The sequence below is a fragment of the Helicoverpa zea genome, chromosome 18, assembly GCF_022581195.2.
Source record: "Helicoverpa zea isolate HzStark_Cry1AcR chromosome 18, ilHelZeax1.1, whole genome shotgun sequence".
Lineage (NCBI taxonomy): Eukaryota > Metazoa > Arthropoda > Insecta > Lepidoptera > Noctuidae > Helicoverpa > Helicoverpa zea.
This window is the reverse complement of record NC_061469.1, coordinates 9,305,350-9,330,252: the sequence shown is the minus strand read 5'-3', so window position 1 is coordinate 9,330,252 and position 24,903 is coordinate 9,305,350. Positions and strand designations below refer to the sequence as shown.

The following is a 24,903-nucleotide window of genomic DNA, read 5'->3' as shown; positions in this document are numbered from 1 at the left end:
GAGACATTTACCCGTATGACAAGTTTTTATTCGATATGTGCTTACAATTTTCGAGAGTTCCCTATTGTTTTAAGGTTTCTATCACCAGACCCTGGACCGAATAACAAAGGAACCATTTGGAAAGTAAATCCTTTCAAACAATAAAATGATTGTTTAAATCGGTTGGTAAACGATGGAGTTATGCACGTACTTACGTAAAAAGAATACAAACGAACTGAGGAACTCCTCCATTTTTTGAAGTCGGTAAAAAAAATCTTGTTCAATACGTCGTATTTGTCGATTAATATTATAATGCATTTCAATTAAGGTAATAAAAGTGGAATAGTTGGTTCGTAAGCATATTTTCGTAATATTGAATAAGAGTCAAACCAGTTTTTCTCAGGACTCTTGGGATAGATTTCGAAATATTTCGGTCTGGGACCTATTATAAGCCTATGGACCATAATACACTATGCAGTTACTGTGGGCAACTCTTGAGCCCAACTTCCATACAAAGAATAGCATTGTCCTTTTAAATTATTAGATATGAGTACTCTATTTTTTTAGACTATAGGTAAGTATTTATTATTCTTGAGAGTAAATATTTTAGAACTTATTTAAATAACATCTAGGTATTATTAATCATATTTGACAGCTAACTTTAGGTTGATAATTTAATTCTGCCGAACCATACTCTATTCACGAAACAGGCTATTACCACAAACATTGATGATCAATATAAAATGCTCCTCAATTTGAAATCGTACAAATGCATTTATGAAATGCTTTCTAGATTTAAAATGATTCTGGAATTCCAAAGAGCATTGAAAAAATATGAAGGTTCTAGTCAGAACAACTATGAATATTCTATTCCCTTTTTAAAAAGGCTACAAAATCAACCTACAAAGTGGCCAGTACTTTTCAATGCCACAACCACATACGCTTACGTTCTCAAGCACGCAACTCAAAGCCTAAAGGGACATTTTCGTATTGAAACGGTGAGCGAACCTGGCATAAATGTCTGACTGATTATATATGAATGGCTCAATCAAGGCTCCGGTTGCAAAAGCGTTATGTCGATATGTTTAGACGTGTCCAAGTCACCAGATATACTCTAGTAAATTGCTACAATTATACTCCGAAGTGTGTCAAGTGGTTACTGAGGGAGAGTGGGGTTGAATCGTACATACCATGGAAAACAAATACGAGCGGAGGTAGTAAAGAAAAATATCCTAAGAAGGAAGAAAGAGGAACGTTACTGTCTTCGCCCTCATATGCGTTCCTTAGACCCGATCATTTTTACTAATACCAAAAATCGTTGATGTGTGAACCCGAACGCCTCATTAGTTCACTCGTAACTGATCGTTTTGATCATGCCCACCGTTCGTATTTGACCTAGACGAAGGTGCCTGACCTACCTGCATTATGGCATTTCCGTTCATCTTTCCTAACTCAATGTACTGTTTGTGGATGGTGGTTTAATGAACAATGGTAGAACTTTTTGGGTAATGGCGCTTGATATGTTAGTGAAGTGTTTAATTAGAATACTAGGTTAAACAATGAGTCTGAAAATAAAACTGGTTATTTTGGGGTACACCATTCTTTAGCACTTATGTTGGGAGAGAGATTAATGTATCACATTATACGTAATACCTAAGTAAGATGTTAGTCCATACAAGTTTGTGACATAAGCTAAGCAATTTAAAATAAAGGGTATTATAAAAGGTTGGTAATAGATCCTACTAATATTATAAACGCGAAAGTTTGTATGTATGGATGTATGGATGTTTGTTACTCTTTCACGCAAAAACTACTGAATGGATTTTAATGAACCTTTACAATAATATAGCTTATACATCAGAATAACACATAGGCTACAATTTGTAAACATATTGTTCGAAATACTAAACCTGCGCAGACGAAGTCGCGGGCACCAGCTAGTTCTAAATAAAACAATTCTTGTTTTTGCCCATACTACTTACCAATTATTTTTGATAAAACTGATATTACCTCTACTATTTTAAATAGTGGCAAATAACTACATAGTTCAAATAACTAATTATTGTATACCACATCATCATACTCCCCCGATTCTCCCCTACTAGTAGCACATTCCGCCCTAAGCCACCGCACATATCCATTGCCTATCATTACAAAAGTATAAACTCATTACACGATTACATACCAGAACCAACATATGTTTTATATTGTGGATTTAAGAAGTAGTTACGCATTAACGATTAGAACAGAGAATTAAAAAGTTGGAATGATAATGAAAATAATGACTTTATAGTAGTGTGTGTTCCATTTTTTTGTTGATGTTATAATTTGGTCTACTTATACATTATCATTAGTCATAATAATAGTTTATGTATGAGTTTGTTTGTATTAAGTAACGAGATGAATTGATTGTATTCGGCGCTTAACAAATACTGTTCGTTTGAACTTTAACGTTGAACGTTTCCTTTATAAAACCTAATTTTCCGGTTTCAAAAATATGAAGTTCAATCCTCAATTTTTTTCTTCTTTATACACATCTTTCCCACTTTTTGAAAATACTTTTATTTTCATACTATCTTTTTTTTTAAGTTTTACTGTTATACATCCTGGTCATACGTCAAATTGTTGCCATCAACAAAAACGTATTACCAACTACGATTTTTATCAGCATAAGACATCCACACAACCTTATCATTGATCTTAACCCTCCACATACATCTTCACTACAACGCTCCGAACAAGGCAACCGATTCATAATCGATTGACTCCTGCGCATTGCAACTGTTGGCTTGTTCCCATCTGCTCCACAAATTGCTTCCCAACGAGTCCAAAGCGAAATCTTCTTCTTCTTCCTCCTGTCCTGTTCCTAATTAATTTTGTTTGGATCCAAAGCAAAATCAATTCTTCGAATTAATCGATTAAGTACGGAAACGTATTTTTGATATTAAACACAACATTTTTGAAGCCATAGGGAAGGAATTTGAAGGTACATGTACATTTTAATTTATTAAAGACATGCTGGCTGTAGCAAGGCTGTGGAAGAAATGTATGAAAACTTTGCTAACAGAAAACAATGGGTTTGGAGTAACTGGGAACAGGCCCAACCGCTGTTTGTCAACCTCTAGCTATCGTTGACAAATCGTATCGATAAATATCGTTATCGATAAATTGACACGTTCTACTTGACACATTGTCATGATGTCTTAATTTTTTACTGTTAAATTATTTTGTAGATGAAAACTAGGTGCTTGGTAGTGTTATGTTTTTTGCAGTAATTGGTTTGTTTGCGTTTGAGGTCTGTGATGGTAGATGGCGTTAATTGGCTTTACGTTGTTCCAAAAATTAAAATGAGTGCATCTGTTATGTTTATGTGTCTATAGAAACTGAACATATTGTGTGGTATGAATGTGATGGACATTATCAATAGGTTTCTTTAACTTTTTCTTAACTGTACAAAACATCCACATTTTTATGCCACTTATCTCATCAATATCAGTTTCAGTCATTTTCTGTAGAAAAATATATGCATCATCCACGAAGCTTTCTTTAAATGGACATGCAAACTACCAACAATACAGCACCAGACTAAACAAAAGTAAAAACATAACTTTCCATTTATTGACAACCGCATCTATTTATACCACTTATAAAACTATTGATATTCCTAAACGGTTCAATTGAAAGAACTTCTCTTCGTGACAAAATGCAGTGACGAAATATCGGATACTAAAAAGAATGCCAGCTAAACACTGGCCTAATATAAATTTATTTTCGGATGGAAAAACTTAATCTCGAATTCGTCGCGAATTTTGCAATTGATATTTTATTTCGATGCAAAAAAATCGAGAATCGTTACTCATAATCGCTCATTACAAAAGAGGGTTTCACTTCCACGAGCGTCACGTCTCACGATCAATTGGAAATAATATTGTCACGGAGATACAGAATTACTGGATAAGATATTTATTTCTCAGACGTTTTGGTTAAGAAATTGAAAACATAAAAATATTTGAAAAAAGTTACACTCACAACGGTAAAACTCATTTGTGAATAAATAGCTCTTAATTTTTTTTTGGAAACCAATCGTCAATTCGCTAAATAAATGTATTTTGCTACGTTTTTATGATTTCAGTGAATTATTTGTTTTGATACCAAACTCTTTTCTATTCTAATCTACAGCCAGTCGGCCGAAAATTAATTTAACATAATTATATACGTGTATCTATAATTGGATAACAGGCCAGAAGCCACTTCCATTGAGCGTCTAAAACTGCACCTTCTCAGTCCAATAGTCAGAATCGTGGTCCGACTACCGTTTTGTTATTGTTCAATATGTTTTCCAATAATCCAGTTATAGATTACTGAAGGTAGAAAGGCTTGATTCGCACGGTTACGTAGAAAGCTACCTCAGTGCGTGTCGCTCCCTTAGAGACCTGCAGACTGCAAACTTTTATATGGTATGTTTCCATAAACCAGTATGGCCTCTGTCATTCGAACATCTTTAGCAGTCGTTACGGGTAGTCAGAAGCTAGGAAGTCTGACCACCAATCTTACCTAGAGATTTTGAGTTGCCTGGGTAGGCAGTCGCTCCTTGTAGAACACTAGACTGAAAGCCGACCCCAACATACTTGACAAAAGGGTGACGATAAAGCAGTATGAATGGTAGTACGCACAATACAACGATCACGTCATACCTCATATCTGCCATACCACTTTGATTGAAATGGTTTGAAGATTCCCTTTAAAAAAATATTCACCAATCTTCGGGTCAACTGTCGGCCGACTTTTTAGTCTGCAGTGTGCTCTTAGGGCCCCTACGCATTGTGCGGTTAGCCGGAATGCGGTCAGCCGTGCGGCTGACCGCAACAAAAGGTTTGTATGAGAATGTAGTTTTCATTCGCACTACGACGCGGCTGCCGCCCGACCGCTCCGGTCGTTCTGAGCGCTGCGGCCCGACCGGCGGCCAGCCGGACGGTCGCTATACACACTACGCGGATAAGCTAGTTTGCGGTTGCCCGCCATTGACGGTACACGTGTTCACCAACATTCGCGCATTCTGATAATGGATTTCGATACCGAAAAATTTATAGTCGAGATACAAAATAGGCCAGCAATCTGGAATACTAAATCCGCAGAATATTCCGATAAAAACTTACGTTCAAAAGCTTGGGAAGAGTTGGTGGAGATTTATGGAGCTGATTTATCACAGGATAAAAAAAAAGAACTTGGTAAGTGCCAATCAGTTTATTTGAAAATATTGTTTTAGTGATGATGATCCATCTTCTTTATTGTCTCAGCCTCAGATCAAAGAAATAGGCAGATAGAGCGCTCAGAACACGCGTGTGTCCACCAAAGCAAATAGGTACAAAATCAAAAGCGAATACAAACTCGCGACAGTACCGCTCTGTCACTCGACGTACTTGCGCGCGATAAATGCCTACCGCTCGCTGGGCCGCCGGTCGCCCCACGCGGCTCAGGGCTTTCAACAGTCACACGCGGCGCGCGCGCTCCAATATTGATTATTTTTATTTCGTGGCCTGTTGTGCTGTTGGTTTTTATTAGGTTTTTTAAGCTACCTAACAAACTGATGGATTAGTTTGACTTGTGTTGGTTTATATGCGACTATTGTAAGAAAAAAATTATGGGTATTTAGAAACATGTTATATGTATGAACTTATTTAGTAATTCTATTTTTTTTTATAAATTAATACTTATCTACTTTATGATTTTAACATCAGAGATCGTTAGGTATGTATCAGTAATGACGACTCGGAACATTACGCGTGTCGCTACGCAGAAACCAATTTTAGGTATGTATCAGCACTCGGCGAAGTTGTAACAGGGGGTATGGCACTTGTGCTCGAATATACCATATAGACAGTATGGAATAATAATATTAATAATCAAGCGCTCGAGCTTTTAAGGTTCATTTTATAACGCAGCTAGGAATTTTAGGTAGTTGGGGAACTTGTAGGTGCTTATAACAGTAGGTATGGACTTTTTTGTATGGAGTGATTTATCTGTTACGTAGGTAGTAACTATTTAGTAATTTGTGGTTTAAACACTGCAAAAGTTGTTCACAAAAACTAAGAAAACAAGATGGGATATCTGTCCACAGATAACTCTTGTTATTATTATTGTTTTCGTATTTATTTTCCGTAAAATATTTTCGGCTCACTTGAACACAAAACCTTGACAGTAAATCGTTTGTGATACCAGTAGCTATGACGGGAAAATTACCCTGAATTAGGGGAATGTGTATTGTGTATAAGAAACATCGATGTTGCATTTAAATTCATGACGAATATTTTTAACCGACTTCCCAAAAATGAGGAGGTTGTCGGCCGGTATGTTTTTTTTTTGTGTATGTACATCGATTACGCCGAGGTTTATAGACCGATTTACGTGATTCTTTTTTTGTTCGACGCGGCATAGTTGCCAGTTGATCTCATAGTCATCAGGTCAGGATCTGATGATGACGCTAAACAACAATATTATAAGAAATTGGTGCAAAACAAAGGCTGTTAAAGTTTAAAATTAAAGCGAGATACCTACTCGTAATTTCCTAAGACTAAACTAAATAATAATCCAAACTAATATTATAAATGCGAAAGTAACTCTGTCTGTCTGTCTGTCTGTCTGTTACGCTTTCCCGCTTAAACCTCGCAACCGATTTTGATGAAATTTGGTACAGACAATCTTTAGACCCCGAGACAGAACATAGGCTACTTTTTATTTCGAAAAAAAGGGATGAAGGGGTTGAAATAGAGGGTGAAAGTTAGTATGGGCTTTCTTAATTTCAAAAGATAAAACCATGAAATTTTATATTTAAGCACTTGATAAGAAATCATTAAACATTTGTTCTAGCATTTTTGAAATTTCGACCAGCTAGGGGGTGAAATAAGGGTTGAAAGTTAGTATACAAGTTCGTCAAATATCACGTCATAAGAAACAAAAAATCGTTTGTTCATTTTGAAAGTTTTTTTTTTTACCAGTGTGGGGGTGAAATAGGGGTTGAATCCCTACTAATATTATAAATGCGAAAGTAACTATCTGTCTGTCTGTTACGCTTTCACGTCTAAACCACTGAACTGATTTTTATAAAATTTGGTACAGAGATAGAGTTGACCTTGAGAAAGAACATAGGATAGTTTTTATCCCGGACTTTTGAAGAGTTCTCTTGGAAACGCGATATAACCGAACTCGACGCGGGCGAAGCCACGGGCGGAAGCTAGTTATTTTAATAAATACCTATGTTGATTGTTATAATAAATTGTTTATATTTTAAAATTAAAAAACCTATTAATTAAATAGCTTATTAATTTACTGTGTTTAACTACAATATTTGAGAACAATTTAACTGAACAAAAATATATAGCTGCCGCGCACACATACATAAAATCTGGCGTCACTTTGTTGTTCGCGCACGTTCTATCTGCCTATATTTCTTTGATCTGAGGTCTCAGCATATTTAAATGAAATTATCTTGCCAGATTACCCTCCCTTCGTTCATGAAATAATCTGCAAATAATTCTCGATATCTCAAAGCAGTTGTATTGTTTCTGCGCACACTATCCCGAGCAATTGATTCAGTCAGTGGATTATTTAATGAGTCTTCAAAAGAATACCCATCTTTGTCTCTCACGAAGTTGTGTAAAATACACGCAGACTTAATAATATCATTAATTAAATCGGTATTAACATTAATGGGTCTATGGAAAATCCGCCATTTATTCGCAAGTATCCCAAAAGTACATTCAATATAACGTCTAGCTCTGCAAAGCCTATAGTTAAACGTTCTTCTTGTAACATTTAAATCGCGTCTTGGATATGGGCGCATCATAGTTTTACTTAAGGCAAATGCCTCATCTCCTACAAAGACGTAGGGAAAACTAGTGCTATTAGATTCTGAAATCGGTGCAGGTTCAGGGATGTTCAAGCGATTCTCCTGCATTTTTTTATAAAAGCTCGAATTTTGAAATATTGCTGAATCACCGAATCTGCCATATGCTCCAACATCAATTAAAATAAATTTGAAGCTGCTGTCACAAATTGCCATCAAAACCAGAGAATGAAAGCTCTTATAATTAAAGCACATTGATCCACTATTGTTAGGTGCTATAATTCTTATATGTTTCCCATCACAAGCCCCAATGCAGTGAGGGAAATGTGCTCGGTTAGAGAAATCATTTGCAATTTGAAGCCACTTTTCTTCCGTTGGTTCTGGTAGGCATATTTCTTTTAAGCAAAACCATATCGCGGCACATACTTCTCGTACTATTTCGGCGACTGTGCTAACTCCAATCCTAAATATGTAATGCAATTCAGCGAATGAGCACCCCGTTGCCAAATATCTAAAACAAATTTTCTTTATTGCAGGTCTCAATATTCAAAAAAAGTGGCGGAACATTCGCGACGCTTTTGTAAAGACCCATAAAGCAAGGATAAGTCCGAGTGGGTCTGCAGCGAAAAAAAAGGAATCTTATATATTTTATGATAATCTTTTATTTATAAGAGATACAGTAACTGTTAATCGCACAGACGGTAATGCTACAGTAAATGAAGATATTGGGACAACTACACGGGATGAAGACAATCCTTCATCAAATACTGTATTGGCATCAAAGAAAAGAAAGAGAAATAATGAAGACCACATTGGTGCACAGTTAGTCGGAGTTTTAAGTAAAAATTTAGAAAAAAAAAATTTGGATGATGACAACGATCGCCTTTTTTTCTTGTCATTGGTAAAGGATTTTAAGAAAATACCCGATCACCTACGAATGCAAACCAAGTTAGATATTTTAAGAGTAATTAATGACGCACAACATTTTTCTGATTACTATGCAAACACACAGTGGAGTTCTTCAAGGCCCAATTCCTATCGTGGATACCAAACGACGCAGTATTCGAGAAATAATCCCAACAGTCAGCCTATGTATCCGTCGGAATTCGGACGACCACATTCTCAAGCGTCCGCAGCGAGTCCGTCGCAAAACTTGGATGTACAATCACCATTATCAACGGGCCAAGAGTCTCAAAATAGTGAACACTCGTCTTACTTGGAACTTTTTAATTCTTTAAATGATAATGACAATGATTAAAATGTGAACCCACTTTCTTTTGAACCATAAATAATAATAAATTAACCACATACAAAGTGTAATTTATTTTTCTTACCTTAGCACTAATGTTAACTTTAATTCCGGCTTAATGCAATTTCGAAACTGTGTATTTTGCTTTGTTATATTGGTTTTTAATATGTTCAAAAGTTCTTCAAACGATTTCAGACTCATTCTAGTATATCCAAAAAACTTGTCTCCATACTTTTTGAGCTCTTCGAAAAACAATTCAAAATGCTTGCTTTCATCTCGAGTTTGCAAATAAGGATGCACCCAGTACCTTTTTTTCTGTTTCTTTTTATAACGCGAGTAAATATAATAAATAGCTGCGACATCTTCGACGTCCATCTTGGAAATGAGCCGATCCAACCGCAAACTACTACGGTTTCTAAACGCACTTTCCGGTTGGAGTTGCGGCTATCCGCCACCCGGCTAACCGCAAGCGCAACCGCTTCCTACGGTTATCCGGACGGCTGACCGCACTCCGGCTAACCGCACAGTGCGTAGGGGCCCTTAAATTGCAGTACAGTGATATCTCGTGCTACTCGCTGTCGATTTTGACGCTAATTTCCTCTGTAATATAGTGCAATGTGGTCTTGTGTAGGCGTTTAGTAGCAAAATGTATGGAATCGTACAAACCAAGATAGAAGTAGAAGTGGATTCGATGTTCTTGAATTTGTGACGTCGTTACAGGCAGTCAGAAGCCAGAAAGTTCACACTTTATTCAACCAGTCTTAACATGTGTTATCGGGTTGCCCCGGGTTGCAGTCACATAGTCGGCATCCTCTAGCAGTAGTAGCAGCGTCCATGTAAAACTCTAGTACTTACCTACTCCGTCCTTCCATCCATTTAGACTGGCAGCCGATTGCGACGTCAGCATAAGGAAAAAGCTAGGCAGATGATGGTTAATGAAAGATTGAGCTATATGAGGTTGTGTTCCCCCTTGCAGGTGGAATGACCTTGTACCTTCAATGATTTTACTGACGCTTCTTATCAAAATAAGCCACACAAAACCAGCAATCAATATAGTCAAGCAAATACCATTAAAATTGATCACATTATCAATCAAATTGAATTACCACTTGGCTTACGAAATTATTGTTATACAAAATAGAAACTTCGTCGCATCTAATAGGTTTTAGGCAAAAACTTTAAAATCTTGTAATCTCGACCCGTTCTAAACTGGGTTTACGAAATTGCAAATTATATGGTCAAAGTGAAGTGATGTGATCATATTGTTGTGGTTCGTTTAATGATTAAATTGGCAGTTCATTTTACGGATAAGTTTGTTTAGTTTTAAAAATTAAGTGCGGTTTAAATCAGTATATCTTTATGTTAGTGACAGTCACAATAATTTAATGTAAGCTAAGCCACATATGAGTTTCACTGCCTATTTTTGTTAGAATTACTGCTTATTTTGTGATTCTATTTTTGTCTCTCATAACAACACACACATACATGACTACACGTGTATACATGGTATAAAACGCTAGAAAATATTAATACGTACTTCTTCATTGGTCTGTTATTTGAAATTGCGAATTCGGGATGTGGTAGATTAAATTAGATTCGAATCTTAGTTATAGTTAGTTTAGTCATGCATGTCTCAAATTTTATTTCCTTATGAAGGCACCATTAGTTTTATATGATGAATTGTGATGAATGATAAAATGAATATTTTGATGACAATAAGAGCAAAGATTGTTAATTTCCAACATACAACGTTATGATTAGTTCTTCATTACATATCCAAAGCATTGTTGAACCACATGCAAAACACACGAACATTACATTGCGTAATATTTCAACAGGCATATTTTCAAGCTTGCCATATGTTCGGCATGCAGATTGGACATAATCGTAGATCACTTGACACAGACCACGGCAAACGGCTCATTATGGACAAGATTGCCGACTGTTACGGGTTATTCTTAATTTTTTTACATATTTTGTATGTAAAAGATATACATTATAACAAGAACGTACATACTACAGTTATCGGCACGAATCTTGAGCTCTGACCTATATCTGCGCAGGTCAGAGCTCAAGCTGACGGCTAAGCCGCGATGCGCTGCGGGCCAATCACCGCTTTAGCCCGCCCCCGCGCCTCACTTCATACCCCAAAAGGGACCCAATAAATTACTTCTGCGCAGATGTAAGATTCGTGCCGATAACTATACACAGAAAATTGTATATTATACAATCGACTACTGACAACTACAACTACATATATACCTCTAAGTCACTATCTATACATCCAAATTTCCAAAACTGCTGCACTACGCGGAGAACACATTGCATTTTAATTCACAACCTTCTGGATTCTGGAGCCCTTCTAGGTCCATATTTCGAGAACATTTTTTTTTTCACTTTTTATCTTTTCAGGAAAAATCAAAGCTTTACAGAGTTTTGCACAAATTACTAAGTAGCATTAAGCCAGATAGTTCTGCGACAAAATACGCAATTCCGTTACTATTTTCTTAGTCCCTCATTTAGTACCAAAATAGCTCTGTAAAAGAAGGTGTCTGCCTTCATAAATAAAAATGCAACAGTCCAAATTATCAAACAAGGCAAATCACACCTGTATTCGTTTAGTATTTTATTATTAAGTGACCTTATCGCATAAATTTAATACTAAATGACAATAGAAAATGCGGATGCAAACATTCAATTGTATTAATGTAATTTTAACAAAAACAATAGTTTCCTGAAACTTACTACAAACAAATTAATTGAAAACAATAGACAACATAACTAAAACTTGTTCACAAACAATAATATTTTATTAAAAATCCCATCAAAATCAATTTAATAGTTCTTGACACTAACGCACCATACATTCATAATTTATATGAGAGTATTCAGTGATTTGTGGTGTTAATACGCCATTTTGTGTTTAGATATAAATCAAAATGGCCGCTGGCTATTCGAATACAGAACGGTGAATTGATTTTTTTAGAATCGCACCTTTTTTATTTATTATGATTCATTGATGTGTTTGGTTATATGATAGCTCTAGTGTAATGGTAGTAATTGAACAGGAAAAAATGCTGATTACACTGGTCAACAGCATTTTTGGTGCAAAGGTGTAATATATCATTTCTTATAGATTATTTGATACGTAATCGAAGTCCAGAACATAAAGTTGCACTAGCACGTAGGGATTTAGAGATATACCCCTCCTAAAGTACCAAAAACGCGTTTTTTAACGATATTTGACTATTTTTTTGAAGGACATCAAAATTGTTTTATAGCTTCTATCTATAGCATTGTATAGTACTACTCTTATCGATTGAAATTCATTTTTATTTCGAACGCTAAAAGTTTAAATTTTCGTGAAATATGTATACAGCTACGATAGTTCGATCTTCCCTATATTTTATTTGGCCTGTTAGTATGAAAAAACTCCACTTTATATTTAAAATGGTATATATTGAGAAAGAAAACTTGCAAAAATATATACTAAAATGGGATTAATGCGGGGAAAGTAGTACTATATAATGCTTTAGTTAGAAATTACTAGACAATTCTGCTGTCCCCAAAAAATTACATCAAATATCATAAAAAAAACGCGTTTTTGATACTTTAGGAGGGGTATATCTCTAAATCCCTACGTGCAACTGCAACTTTATGTTCTGGACTTCGATTACGTATCAAATATTCTACAAGAAATTGTATATTTCACCTTTGCACCAAAAAAAATAATAATAATTTGTTGACCAGTGTTATTCATGAAAAAAAAAACTAAGTGTTTGTATGGGGAAGTTGAGTCTGTTTACCGTTTGTTTCAATCAGGTGGAAATGTTGTCAGAACTTGATGAATTGTTTTTTATTTTATTTGTTGCTTTTTCTATTTATGGAATTACTTTCAGCTTCAGTCTCCAATTAAACCCTAAAATACCAGGCCTCTAAAATACAAGTCTGATTGCCAGCGACTCGCCAAGAAGAAGTCTCCAATTTTAAAAGAATTGTCTAACACATTGTAAGGGCATGATAGTCACCTTGCCACTGATCCATAACGAAAAATAAATCTTTTTACCCAAATAAAATTTCAACTCACCCACTTCAGAATAACACTCCAACCGCAAAGACATTTCGCATTTTGCCCGAACCTCATAATTACCACAACACATGACTACTGAGTTCCGCAACCATGTGAATGGGGGCCCGTGTCCCATCATTATCTTATAAATCAGTGCCGATACCGATTCAACCAGTAATTGCGCCGATATACCGATATATCGATAGATACTATCGATCCCCGGTAGAACAGGTAAATTAAAGATAGCGTTCAATATAATTTTCATGTGAAATGTGTGACGGACAATAAATTATTGAGTATTAGATTGTGTGTGTAAATCTTAGAACATGTTATGTATGGACCGGTCGATATTCATAAGTGGAGTTGTATCTGGCTACTGATATACCTAATTGTTGGTGGATGACTTTAGTGGGCAATAAAAGGTGACTGGTTTTGATGTAACCTGCTCTTGTATCCTGTTGTTCTGTATCATATAGTCAATGTTATTGTATGAGAATCTGTGTAAAAACATTAACCTCTTTATTGTCCCATTTTAAACCATATTCCTCTTCTTGTATAGAGGAAGAATGATTGGCGATTTCAGACTTACCTATTCAGATTTCACACTAGTATTTGCTGGCTGATGCTGGTGAACAATACAAGATAATCACCATATTCATTGTGCTTATTCTGATTATCCAATAAGGGCTTTTTTCTGACAAACGGAACAACTGAATTCTGGATTGTAACTTTGTTATTGTTACGATTTTGTTCCATTATTGACGACTTAATACTCCCACAAACTGCACAACTCCCAGCAAAAAAGCAACATCAGAACCCGCCCGATTATACCACGGCTACATAACAGTGTTTACCCATGATCCGTTTAACTCAAAGTTTATGTTAAAAACCCGCCCTGAGCGGACTATCAGCCTCTTTAAATCATCGACCGTAAGACAGACAGCCGCCCATAATTGTAGCCGTAGGCTTCCCGATGACACATTCCATCAAAATCGACTTTTCTGTAACGGTGCCACTGGTATTAATACCTGTATCTCGTATGCACCCCCTTCAATATGTCATTGTAGCTTGCAAATCGAGTTCTCGAGAAAATTGCTCTAATGCACTCCTTAACGTATGCAAAGGGAACATCCCTCGGGACATGGAAACGATTATAATCGATTAGAAGTGTTTACGCGAGTTTCGCGTGTCGTTTTATTGGAAAATGTAAACAGGGATAAACATTGTGTTTATTGAACATGTTTGTTTATTGAAAATGTTGGCCGAGCTTTTGTGAGAAGCCCTTTTTATTTTTCATGGCTGAATAACGATTATGATTTCAATTGTTTATTTGGGTGTATGATGTTTTCCTGGCAATGCACCACTGCATACAATATAAGACTGAATTTAGGACCTTATTTATTATTTCTAGCATACGAAGATTAGTACATACTTTACTACGAAAATGCGTTGCAAACGCATCATTATGAATACAATATTAAAAATAACTATTACTTTTTTTACGTTTTCTGCCGTTGCTAGTTAAAATAATATAAATGCTAAGACGATTGCAATTAAATCACTCAGGAAGATGGGCAGTATTCACTAGAACAAAGATAGATAAGTACTTCTTCGAAAATCAGATAGAAAGTTTGAATCTGTGATAGATACGTATCCAGCCTTCTCATACACAGAACCAATATAAATAACTTGTCGATGTCATGTGATAATCGGCTATTTGAGTCGACTATTACAAGTCACAGTTAATTATACGTGTAGGGTGGTGTTTAGTGAGAAATAACTGGCCCCTTTGATTTACTATAGGATGTAGTTCTCGTTAGACGTAACACGCTATGCATGTAAATGCTTTCAAGAAATTTGTTATTCTAGAACTTATGGTATTTATGTCTTTAGCAATCGCTCCTTCGTATTAGACACCAATCTGAGTACCAGTGATGCTATTGGGTACCAATGTTTTACAAAGGCCGGCTGCATATTTGACCTCCTCAACCCAGTTACCATAGCAACCAATAACTATTGGTAAGCCTGGTCGACTTTCTTTCTTCTGACTACCTGTAACGGCTGCCAGAGATGTTCAAATGAAAACCGGGACCCACCAATTTGGAGTACCTTCCGGTAGAAGGAACTTGTCAAGTCAAGATGATCACTTTTTCAAGGACCGACCGCAACAAGCAACCTCTAAGTTAGAAACGAGCTTCTCATCGCCATGTTCTGAATACAAAACTAAAATCAATACCTATCATACCGATTATCGATTTCAAACGAAACTAAAAGTGGCTCGAACAGTGTCGTGACACACTTGCAGCCGATAGTTAGTATAAATACACGTGTGTCAGACATTCCTAGGCATAATCACTACATTCGTAATAAGCATGGTGGTAGTTATGTCGGACTGTTAAGGCTATGCTTGAAAGTAACAGTGGTTTTGATTTATTTTTAGTGATGTACAAAAGTAGAAATAGGTTGTACACATTTAGAAAGCTAATTTTTTGCTCTGAAAAAATGTACCTGGTGCTTAAATCTTTGTCTTGATCAAGTTGATAAATACTGCATGATTTAGACCGAAGTACAGCGACAATTTGAAGTAGGTTTTCTTAAAACATGTTTACTATGAATTTTGAAATAGGTTGTTTAAGGAAAACTGACGTTTATGTTGTCGGTACAATTGGATCTTACTCATGCAAATAGTTCTATATCATCATAACCTCATCTGCATGGTAGTTTTTTGACATCTCCATGCAGCTTAAGCCGTAAGAAAAACGAACTGTTTCTTATCTACAATAACCAGCCATAATACAAGTTATTTAAATCTACTAAATCTAAAAACGGCAGCTACATAATCACTTAGATAATTGAATGATTCCTAGCCTTAAGCAACTCTTTACCATTACGTTACATAGCCAGTTACATGTCAACAGTACTAAAATATGATTAAATATTGTTTGTACAAGATTAACGCTGGTCAAGATTGATTGCAAGCAAGTGTAGTGGATAAAAACGAAAGTTTAATATTGGGTACTGAGGTGTTTTGGTAAATAGAAAGATAGAAATCTGAGGCACATTTTTTAATGACAAATTAAACTTTTTTACAGTACCTAAATTGAAAATAATGGTAACTTTGAAAGATTTCTGTATATAAACTTTTATTTTACTGTATTTTTGCAAACCAGTTTTATTGCAGAGAAACATTAAATACGTCTTAAGAAAACTTAATCACAGGAACCTATCTACCTCTTGATAATATCTACCAAGCGTACAGCAATGTCCGTTGCACTAAAAGGCATATGATTTGTTGCTTGCACAGTACAAGCCAATTCCAACGACTTTTCATTGCTATTCGTCATACACACCAACAAAATTTATCAAAATTCACTAAACAAACGTTATTACGTGAAATACGATATCGATATTAAATTAGCAGTTTAATGATACAATTGTATTGAATCAGTTATAACCGAAACCGTTACACATATATCAAGCTGTCAAATACCGGACCAATTGCTGTGTTTAAACGCAAAGGTGCGTTCAAACGTGTCCCCCACTTACGCGAATTCCTCAAAACATTTCGCAACTACTGAGCGGCTATCCAACTCCGCCCTAAGATACCCACCTATTACACCATTCGCTACCGAACAACCTTGACTATTATTTAGAACACTGACCATTAACCAGACCGCGTAAGCATAGATACGGAGTCACCAGAGGCTGATATCTCGTCGACAGCACGAATTATATTAGCGAATTATCCTATTTTCCGTTCGGGAGCCCCGAGCGAACGGCTAACAAGCCAGTCTCATGACGTAGAAAGCGCTCCCATATTTCCTAGGCTAATAAAACCGATGATAGACTTGGGGTGTTCTAAAAAACGAGCGCTATATCAAACGCGTGCTCGAGGTAAACTAGCCGAGTATAAATTCTAATAAGCGTTTATTCTATGCGCCTCCCGAGGCAACAATGCTCTTAATCTCGACTATTATAGCTTGGAAGTTTTAAAATCTGAGCGGTAGTTGCTTACACTTAATATTTAGTTGCCTCCTACGCTCGGCCGAGTAATAAATTGCGCGGGATTGATGCCTCGACGCCAGTTTTAAGCTTCCGTATGTTTTAAAAATGGAATAGTGTACGATCAGTCACGCTCCATAGATAATTCATATGCACGATGGGACATGAATAAATCTTCTTGACTTGAATCTCTTTGGTTTCATTTTTAAATCGTGTCTCATGATTAGATTGGCGTGGCATTTACTGATAAGTTTGACGTTTACGAAAGAGTTTTTACTTAAATACGTCAGGTGCGATGTTAATGGATGCAATTAAATGTGATTTTATTTATTGTGGGGTTTACGTTCGAGGTTGATTTAAAGTTTTTGTTTGGACCAATTACACAGCCACTGGTTCAAACACTGAATGACTGATGATGATGAGCCTTAGTAGTAAGTGATATTCATTTGCCGATCATCGTGCAGTTAAAATAATGCAATTTACCAATCCTTATACGACAGTTATGTTTTGAAAGTATTCAATAAAATCGCTCTCACACGCACGGTTAGTACGTAATAGCCGCAGTAAGGAAGTATGAACACCTGTTCAACAATATAGTGTAAGTACCATTTCATATAAACTGCTCAGTTACGTGATTATAATGGATATGACATTATGAAGTTTTTTGATGAAATTTAAGGTAAAAGGATAGGATGCGTTATACATGGTTTCAGACTCTGTTATAATTAAATAAGTTTTCGTTCTATATCACCATCCATAGAATCCTTGCCAATATTATCGATACCAAATACCAATTTATCGGACGGATAGACGGAGTTATCCATCTGTTTGTCGCGATGTCACTCCAAAATTATTAAATCAATTTACATAAAAAGTAGATACACTGTAGTCTAGCTAAACCCTAAAGAAAGATAACTTTTTATCCAAGTGCGGAAAGTGGGTGACAATCGATGAAGGAACCATGGGGAAAAGCAACTTGTCAAAACTAAGAGTAGATTTGTCATCCATGTACCTAATGAATATTCTTCTCTCGCCTTGATAGCTAATACACTTGATTGTAATTTAAGTGCGGTACATTCTCTTCATCACCCTTCAACACTACCTTCTCTTAACACCTTCAAATATTACCACCACATCTACAATCTTCGAACATCTGCTGTCTTGCGTAATAAGGCCTGTCCTGAAGGCAGTAATTCGCACTCTCCTCCATGCCTTATAATACACACTGGATTACAAGTTGTGTTACCGTTTTGTACTTACGGCGTATTCATAGGCAAGGTCTGTAATTGGGTAATTTGTTTTAAAATAATAGAGGTGTCTTGAGTTGTCATTAAGGAGTTCATTCCGTTGTAATATGAGAATGTGTTAAGTGACAATCAAGTTTGTTTTATATTTTTATGTCACAGCAAAAGGAATCCAAATATAAGATCAAATCGCTGAAATGATGAAATGAATGATTTTTTAAATCAATTATACACCAAAACCCAAAAAATATCGTGGTAACTGGTATGGTTGATGACATTCTTTCTGGCAAATTCTATTAGCAGGCTTTTGGAAGCCTAAATTATTTTTGTTAAATTTTTAGACACCATTAATTCGTTTATGTGGTTCTAGACTATAAATACACCCCACAAACAATATCAGCCCGAGGGCCATGTGATCCCATAGCGTTCGATAAGCGATAGCATCGCACCTCCTTGTTCGGCGCAGTCGGTTATAAGGTCCTTACGCCATTCACTTGCACACAGCTGGTCGGTAAACGTAACTCATTATATGTGTGCGATATACCTTTTCATATTATGTAGGGTAACACCTATATATGGGTAATTTTTATGTTCGTGTGGGGATAAAGTTTTTCATTCAGAAGTTGTACAATGTACCTATATGAATCGATTTACAAACTTACTTAACAAATAAATATCTACTTATTGCGAAAAATAACATTAACTGAGGTAAAATAGTTTACATCTTTACTTCTCTGTTCTTGCTGTAAGAAAATCAAATTCTCCTTTCCTATAAAATGAGCAATGGCTCTCAATTAAGGGATTTAAAAATAAAGGACTTTTATTTCAGTTTTAGTCAATCTTGAAAAAATAATGTTTTATAAAAAATATAATTAATCTACAATATCATGTATATCTAACACTCTTTGCAAATTATACCTAAACTCAATAATTTCAGTTTACGTAACATCCTGCCCCATAAATCGTTTATTAAAATAATGTTCACAATACTAATCACGACTGAGCTGATCTTCCAGATAAGAGTCGATTCCGATCTCCTATGATGAATGGTCCACACCCATACTATGTCTTTGTTAGAAATAAACTGGAAAAACCGCTACTTTTAAGCTCAAAGTTTGTGGTTTACCGGTTGGGGGGAAACCGGTTCTGTCATAATAGTCCATAATAATCCTATTGCAGGGCAAAAACCTTTTCTTATTTGTAGAAAAAGTAAATGCTATCGTGAGGTCATACCGTATGAAGTGAACTGCATTGTTAAAGATTTCCGTATATTACACAGTTCCTATATTTCCCAAATATTTATACAGTTTACGCGTGATTTACGAACTGCCTTGGATATGAGGTCACAAAGGATGTGTCAAAAAACTGTTTAATGATACAAACTTTTGATCAAAAAGATTCTTATTTAAAATACATAATCCATTGCTATGGAGCGATCATTATAGTTACTTAATGTATATATTTAGTTAATAATAATAATATAAGCATCCCAGTTTCTTCCAACCAGTCTAATCCAAACTCCGTTGCTTCAAACCAGGAAATCAACGGGGGATATGCCATATCAGGCCCCAAATAATGATGATGATTAACCCATTAAACATCATCATTTTCGGTAATCAAGTAAAGCTTGCGATTAAGTTGGGAACTTAGCCGACGCACTGATCAATACTGCACTAGCTCACTTTAATTTTCCATCTAACCCGTATTAATTTAAAACAAGTCCGATACCAATCATTATCGTTTATTTGATTTAGGGCTTATAAAATGAAAATAGGTGTATTATTTCACAGCTAAACAGTGGTGGTACCAATAAATTGTAGAACAAACAGTGTGCATGTCTTATCAAGGGATCTGGTATCTGGTATCGGTATCGGTATCTTGGTATCCTGGTATCTTACATGATTCGTTTGGACACGCCTAATGTGCCGTGACGCCGCTGATAAATCGCTGCCGTGCGGTGTTGGGTTCGCTCCCGTTTGGGTAGACTGTTATTAGGGAATTTAAATATAATTGGAGCAAAAATATTCTTTCAAACGTTTTAGTAGGTAGTGCAATGTTTTTTTTTTTTTTTTTGAGAGTCCATTTAAATACAAAAAGAGGTGCGTCGTTTCCTACGCAAGTACATACTAATGTTTCCGCTTTTATGTCGGAAATCCTATTCTTCTATGTACCCAGTATACTACTTTTGCTTTTTTTTTCAGCATATTATTTACATTTTTAAATATTAAATTATAAAAATAAAAAATTCTACGTTTATTATTATGTTCACTTGAAGCGTATTGACCCCGTCGAGGAATACAAAAATGCATAAAGATCGTCTGCATTGCAATTTAATATGTCGTTTGTGATAAGTTCCTAAGTGAAATATCTTCCCAGAAGAAATAAGGTCGAGTACGTAATATTGTAAACACATAGAACAAGATTTCATTTTATGAGATTTGATTTCAAAGTGTAATCTTTGTAGGACGATGTAGCACAGGCTCGGCAAATAGTTATTAATATTTTTTATTTTAAATCACAGTCCCAATAGAATAATCCCGATACGGTATGACACCGAGGTCTCGTGCGTGCGCGTGCGTTGCCTCCGTATATTTAAAACTATTTAATCACTTAAACTGTGATCCATGTGCATTACTTACACATGGTGTCCTATAACTTATACTTTGTTGTGTGCTTAGAAGTGTGAGATAGATAGGCGAAATATTTTGAAGTTTAAAGTATAATATGTTATAGGATGTTACACTATCAAATAAAGCCTTATTGTCTGTCACTCAGTCAGTAGACTTATGAATGACCAACTTAATACACGTGCAAAGATAGAATACAGACTTACGGAGTCTTGGATCTTGAGGAAGTCGTGCAAAAAGCACAAGAATTGAACTAAATAAAGATTGAAAACGTTTTAAAGTCAAAGCTCTTTATTCTGTGTAAGTATGTACATTATATTAAGAATGGTGTATGTGGTTGATAGAAGATAAATAATAGCGGACCAATTACCTTTATTCGTTATCCTGGTTTCCCTTTTAGTGTAGACCATTTATGAATTTCGTAGTAACGACCTTCATATTAGGTTATTAAAGCTTTTACAAAAAAGCCAGTGTGTTGAAATCCATACAATAAAGTCACGATTAAACCACACACTGTATTAAATCAACAGTGACCACACAACCGCAGTGTCCGTGGACAGTCCATCCGTCAAGTACACTACCTGAATTCCTAGAACACTACCCACGTGCTTCCTTGACGGTGGTTAATGGTCACCCTACGCCCGCTGTGCGATCATTTGTCAGCATACGTGGATAACATATTGATACACTTATCAAAAAAATTGTTAGCTTCTTTTTGTATGGTGATAGAGTTCAATATGCTTTGTTTTTTTGTTTTTGGAGTGAATAGATAAAGTTGTCATTTTTAAAGTCGCTGTTTTGTTAGTGTCTAATTTTGGATTAGATTAAAAGTGTAGGTGCTTGAAGTTAAAGCGTACTGGAATCTACATATAATGCAACTTATTAACTTCTAAAGATGCTTAAATTAATGGTTAGATGATACATATGAACTACTTTGTTATTTTTATATTGGAGCCAAATTGTATTTTTATATGCCCGTTTTTTTATTATTGTACCACATCATGCCAAATTAAAAGTGAACGTACTTACTTCTACCTTGCGTACCTACTGAAGAGAATTTGAACAATTTTTTTGACAATCCATATTTTTTGATTATTTTCTAATATTCTTAGTAACGCCGGACTGGAGCTGAACCTATTGACTCGAACAAAGGATACATCCATACACACGTAACTTACACGGGTTGACACCCGAGAATCAAATTGAAGATCACAGTCAGCAGTCATTTAAGTATCTCAATAACACAAGTCACTGATTGACAAAGCTTTATACCAAGGTCAAAAACGCCAAAACACTCATTGGTTCATGCCTGAAAATAATTCAGGATCCGTTCCGTGTACAGAACATTTGCATATTTCAGAAGTTCGCCTGAAGCAGTGATTTACATAACTCACGTTTGTAAGCCTTGCTGAATCAACTGTAAGCTTGGATTCCGAGTTGAGGCAGTGTGTGTGTTTCTTTATTAGGGCCTCTGCATACTGTAGGGTAAAATGTACTGTTCCTGAAACATAAGATTTGCAACAGCATTGTTTATGTGTGTACGCAATAATCGTTGATCCTCCCTAAAATTGCAAATGGCAGTTACGCTATAAACTGTTCGAAACTGCACTGTTGAATGTTTCAAGGAGCGAGCTCTTTTACTCCTCTAATAAAACCTAAATGGATATATTAATATACCAGATGAAAATTCCAGTTCATTAATAATTTAAGAAGAAAAAGAGTAACTATCAAAGTTTCATCGTCGGCCGTCGGATGTGGCTTTATAACTCACAATTTTTCCGTCCTTAATCCTTTACGGAGCTCATTTAGCCGAGTTTTAATCTCAATCTCACCTCATTACCGGATCCCGAATACTCGGAATAGCCAATTTCACCATTAATTACAAGCCCAGGCTCCCTTACCCTTCCTTTTTCGAGTAAAAATAAATTATAACTCATTTATCGTTAGAGCCGAGACGCCCGCGACGGAGGCATTGAAATAAATAGCTGTCACGTTGGCGCACACAGCAGTAACGTGAACCCGTGAAACGACGTCACGTTAACGTTAACGTGGGGGGGGAGGCCACGCCCAGCGGCTGCGCACTGCACCACACACGCCCATGTGTCGCACATACGCCGTCACGTAACTGGGGCACATATGTATGCCACATGTTCGGTGGGCGTGCGCGCCAGTGGGCGTGTCACATGTGCCATGTGTCAGTAAATAGCTGGAGATAGGCTCACGTTCAAAGGGTAACAGCCGGTCGCGTTCCACTGTTGACGACTTTACGCGTGCGAGACCGGCGTATGACGTCACATGTCACGCCCGACACGCTGGCCAACCGCTGACATGCACTGCTGATACCTCCACCACCCGAGGAAATAGTAATAAACGCCGCCGCCGCTGGAAATTAAACAGACGGCCCGGACTAAAAAAAGAAAATAATATTCCCACCTGCGTCCGCAATTATCGGCGCAAACCGCGGAAAATTGCGAGGCGAACGCCAAACTGACACTCGTGGAACTTCCTCAAAATAAAACTTTGGAAAAGTTCAACCGGAAAAGAAAGAAAACGCGAAAATAAAAAAGCCATTGACTCCGCAGTCCGGCCCCGAAAGTTTTAGACGCCTTTTTAAACATTCCCGCGGATGAAATCACGACCGAAGGGATTTTTTTTATCGCCAGAAGGATTTTCAGTGCTCGTTTCTGTCAACTAATTAGAGTTTGCTCTCGAAAATAAAATTAAATGCAAATGCTGACATTATCAGAATGTCACTTGAGTTGCGGCCTGCGTCATAGTAATTGGTGGTTGAAAGGTTGCCTCCGCCTTCCGTTCCAGGAAAGTATTGGAAAAACATAAATAGTGAGAGAGAAGAGTTTGTAGCGTAGCGAGCATAAGAAACAATATGGCAGAGAGTAACTTCGGATCAATAATATATAGGCTAAGAAAACGCGGGCACAGAGCAGTTAAGAATCCGAGGCGCCCGTACATAGGCGAGAGCGAAAACAAATCAGTGCCGGGAGGCGAAAATTGAGCACGTACCCGTTCTGGCTAATTTTATTTTGCAATTACACCCCCTCCCGCGCTCGACCCCCGGGCCTCACCCCCGGCTACGTCCCGCTAATACAACATTCTTGGCGACAGCCAGTTTTTGGGACAGAGGCTGTGGTGGGAATCTTATGATGAAATTATACTGCAAAAGTGTTGTGCTGCTGTAGATTGATTGGGCATGGCCTACTTTTTCTATTATGTATCGCAGAAGAGTTGACGAGAGTATTTTTTAAAAAATCGTAAGAAAACAGACTCAAATAGTCTTATAAAGTCATGACATACTGATTTACATATAGTCGTTCTATAACATCCCATTTCTGTAGCAACGTAAAGTCGTAAAGCCCGTAAAGTAATCCAATGGCAGCTTGAATTTGCCAAATTCAACTCCTACTATCTTTTAACAATCTTCCATAAAACTATAGAAAAAATAAGAAAACGAAAAGTAAACCCTTATTTTTAACCTACCAAAAACTTTTCACAGTATTTTGTTGGGAAAACAACATTTTTCATTTAAATGATAATGATATACCACCGAAATATTCATTAAAAATCTACAAGAGGAAATTCTCAATCTACGCATACAAAGTCTGTGTAGGCTATTACTCTAGACCCCCCTGTGTAAAAAGGTTGTAAGAAGGCGGTGGACACCCCCGACTAGGGGGGCGATCGCCCCCACAACCCTTTCGCTTTTACCCCCACTGGACAGGGTGATGTTTTCTGAAGAAAATACGGAGCAAGAAAGGGTTTTTTTTCTCATTTGGTATTATTGAAACTAGTGTTTAGGTATACTAGCAAGTGTTACAATATGGTGTATAAACAAACGTATGATGGAACACATTATTTGTATTTTTTTTTTCAAT

The 24,903-nt window shown here is 36.4% G+C and overlaps 1 protein-coding gene across 1 annotated transcript; it reads left to right on the top strand.

Moving 5' to 3' along the window:
- Window positions 1–4,790: 4,790 nt before the first annotated feature.
- Window positions 4,791–9,136, top strand: LOC124638988. The gene is made up of 2 exons (XM_047176171.1): window positions 4,791–5,207; window positions 8,359–9,136. The coding sequence occupies exons 1-2, from the start codon at window positions 5,042–5,044 to the stop codon at window positions 9,078–9,080; spliced, it is 888 nt and encodes a 295-aa protein (XP_047032127.1). The 5' UTR covers window positions 4,791–5,041; the 3' UTR covers window positions 9,081–9,136.
- Window positions 9,137–24,903: the final 15,767 nt, after the last annotated feature.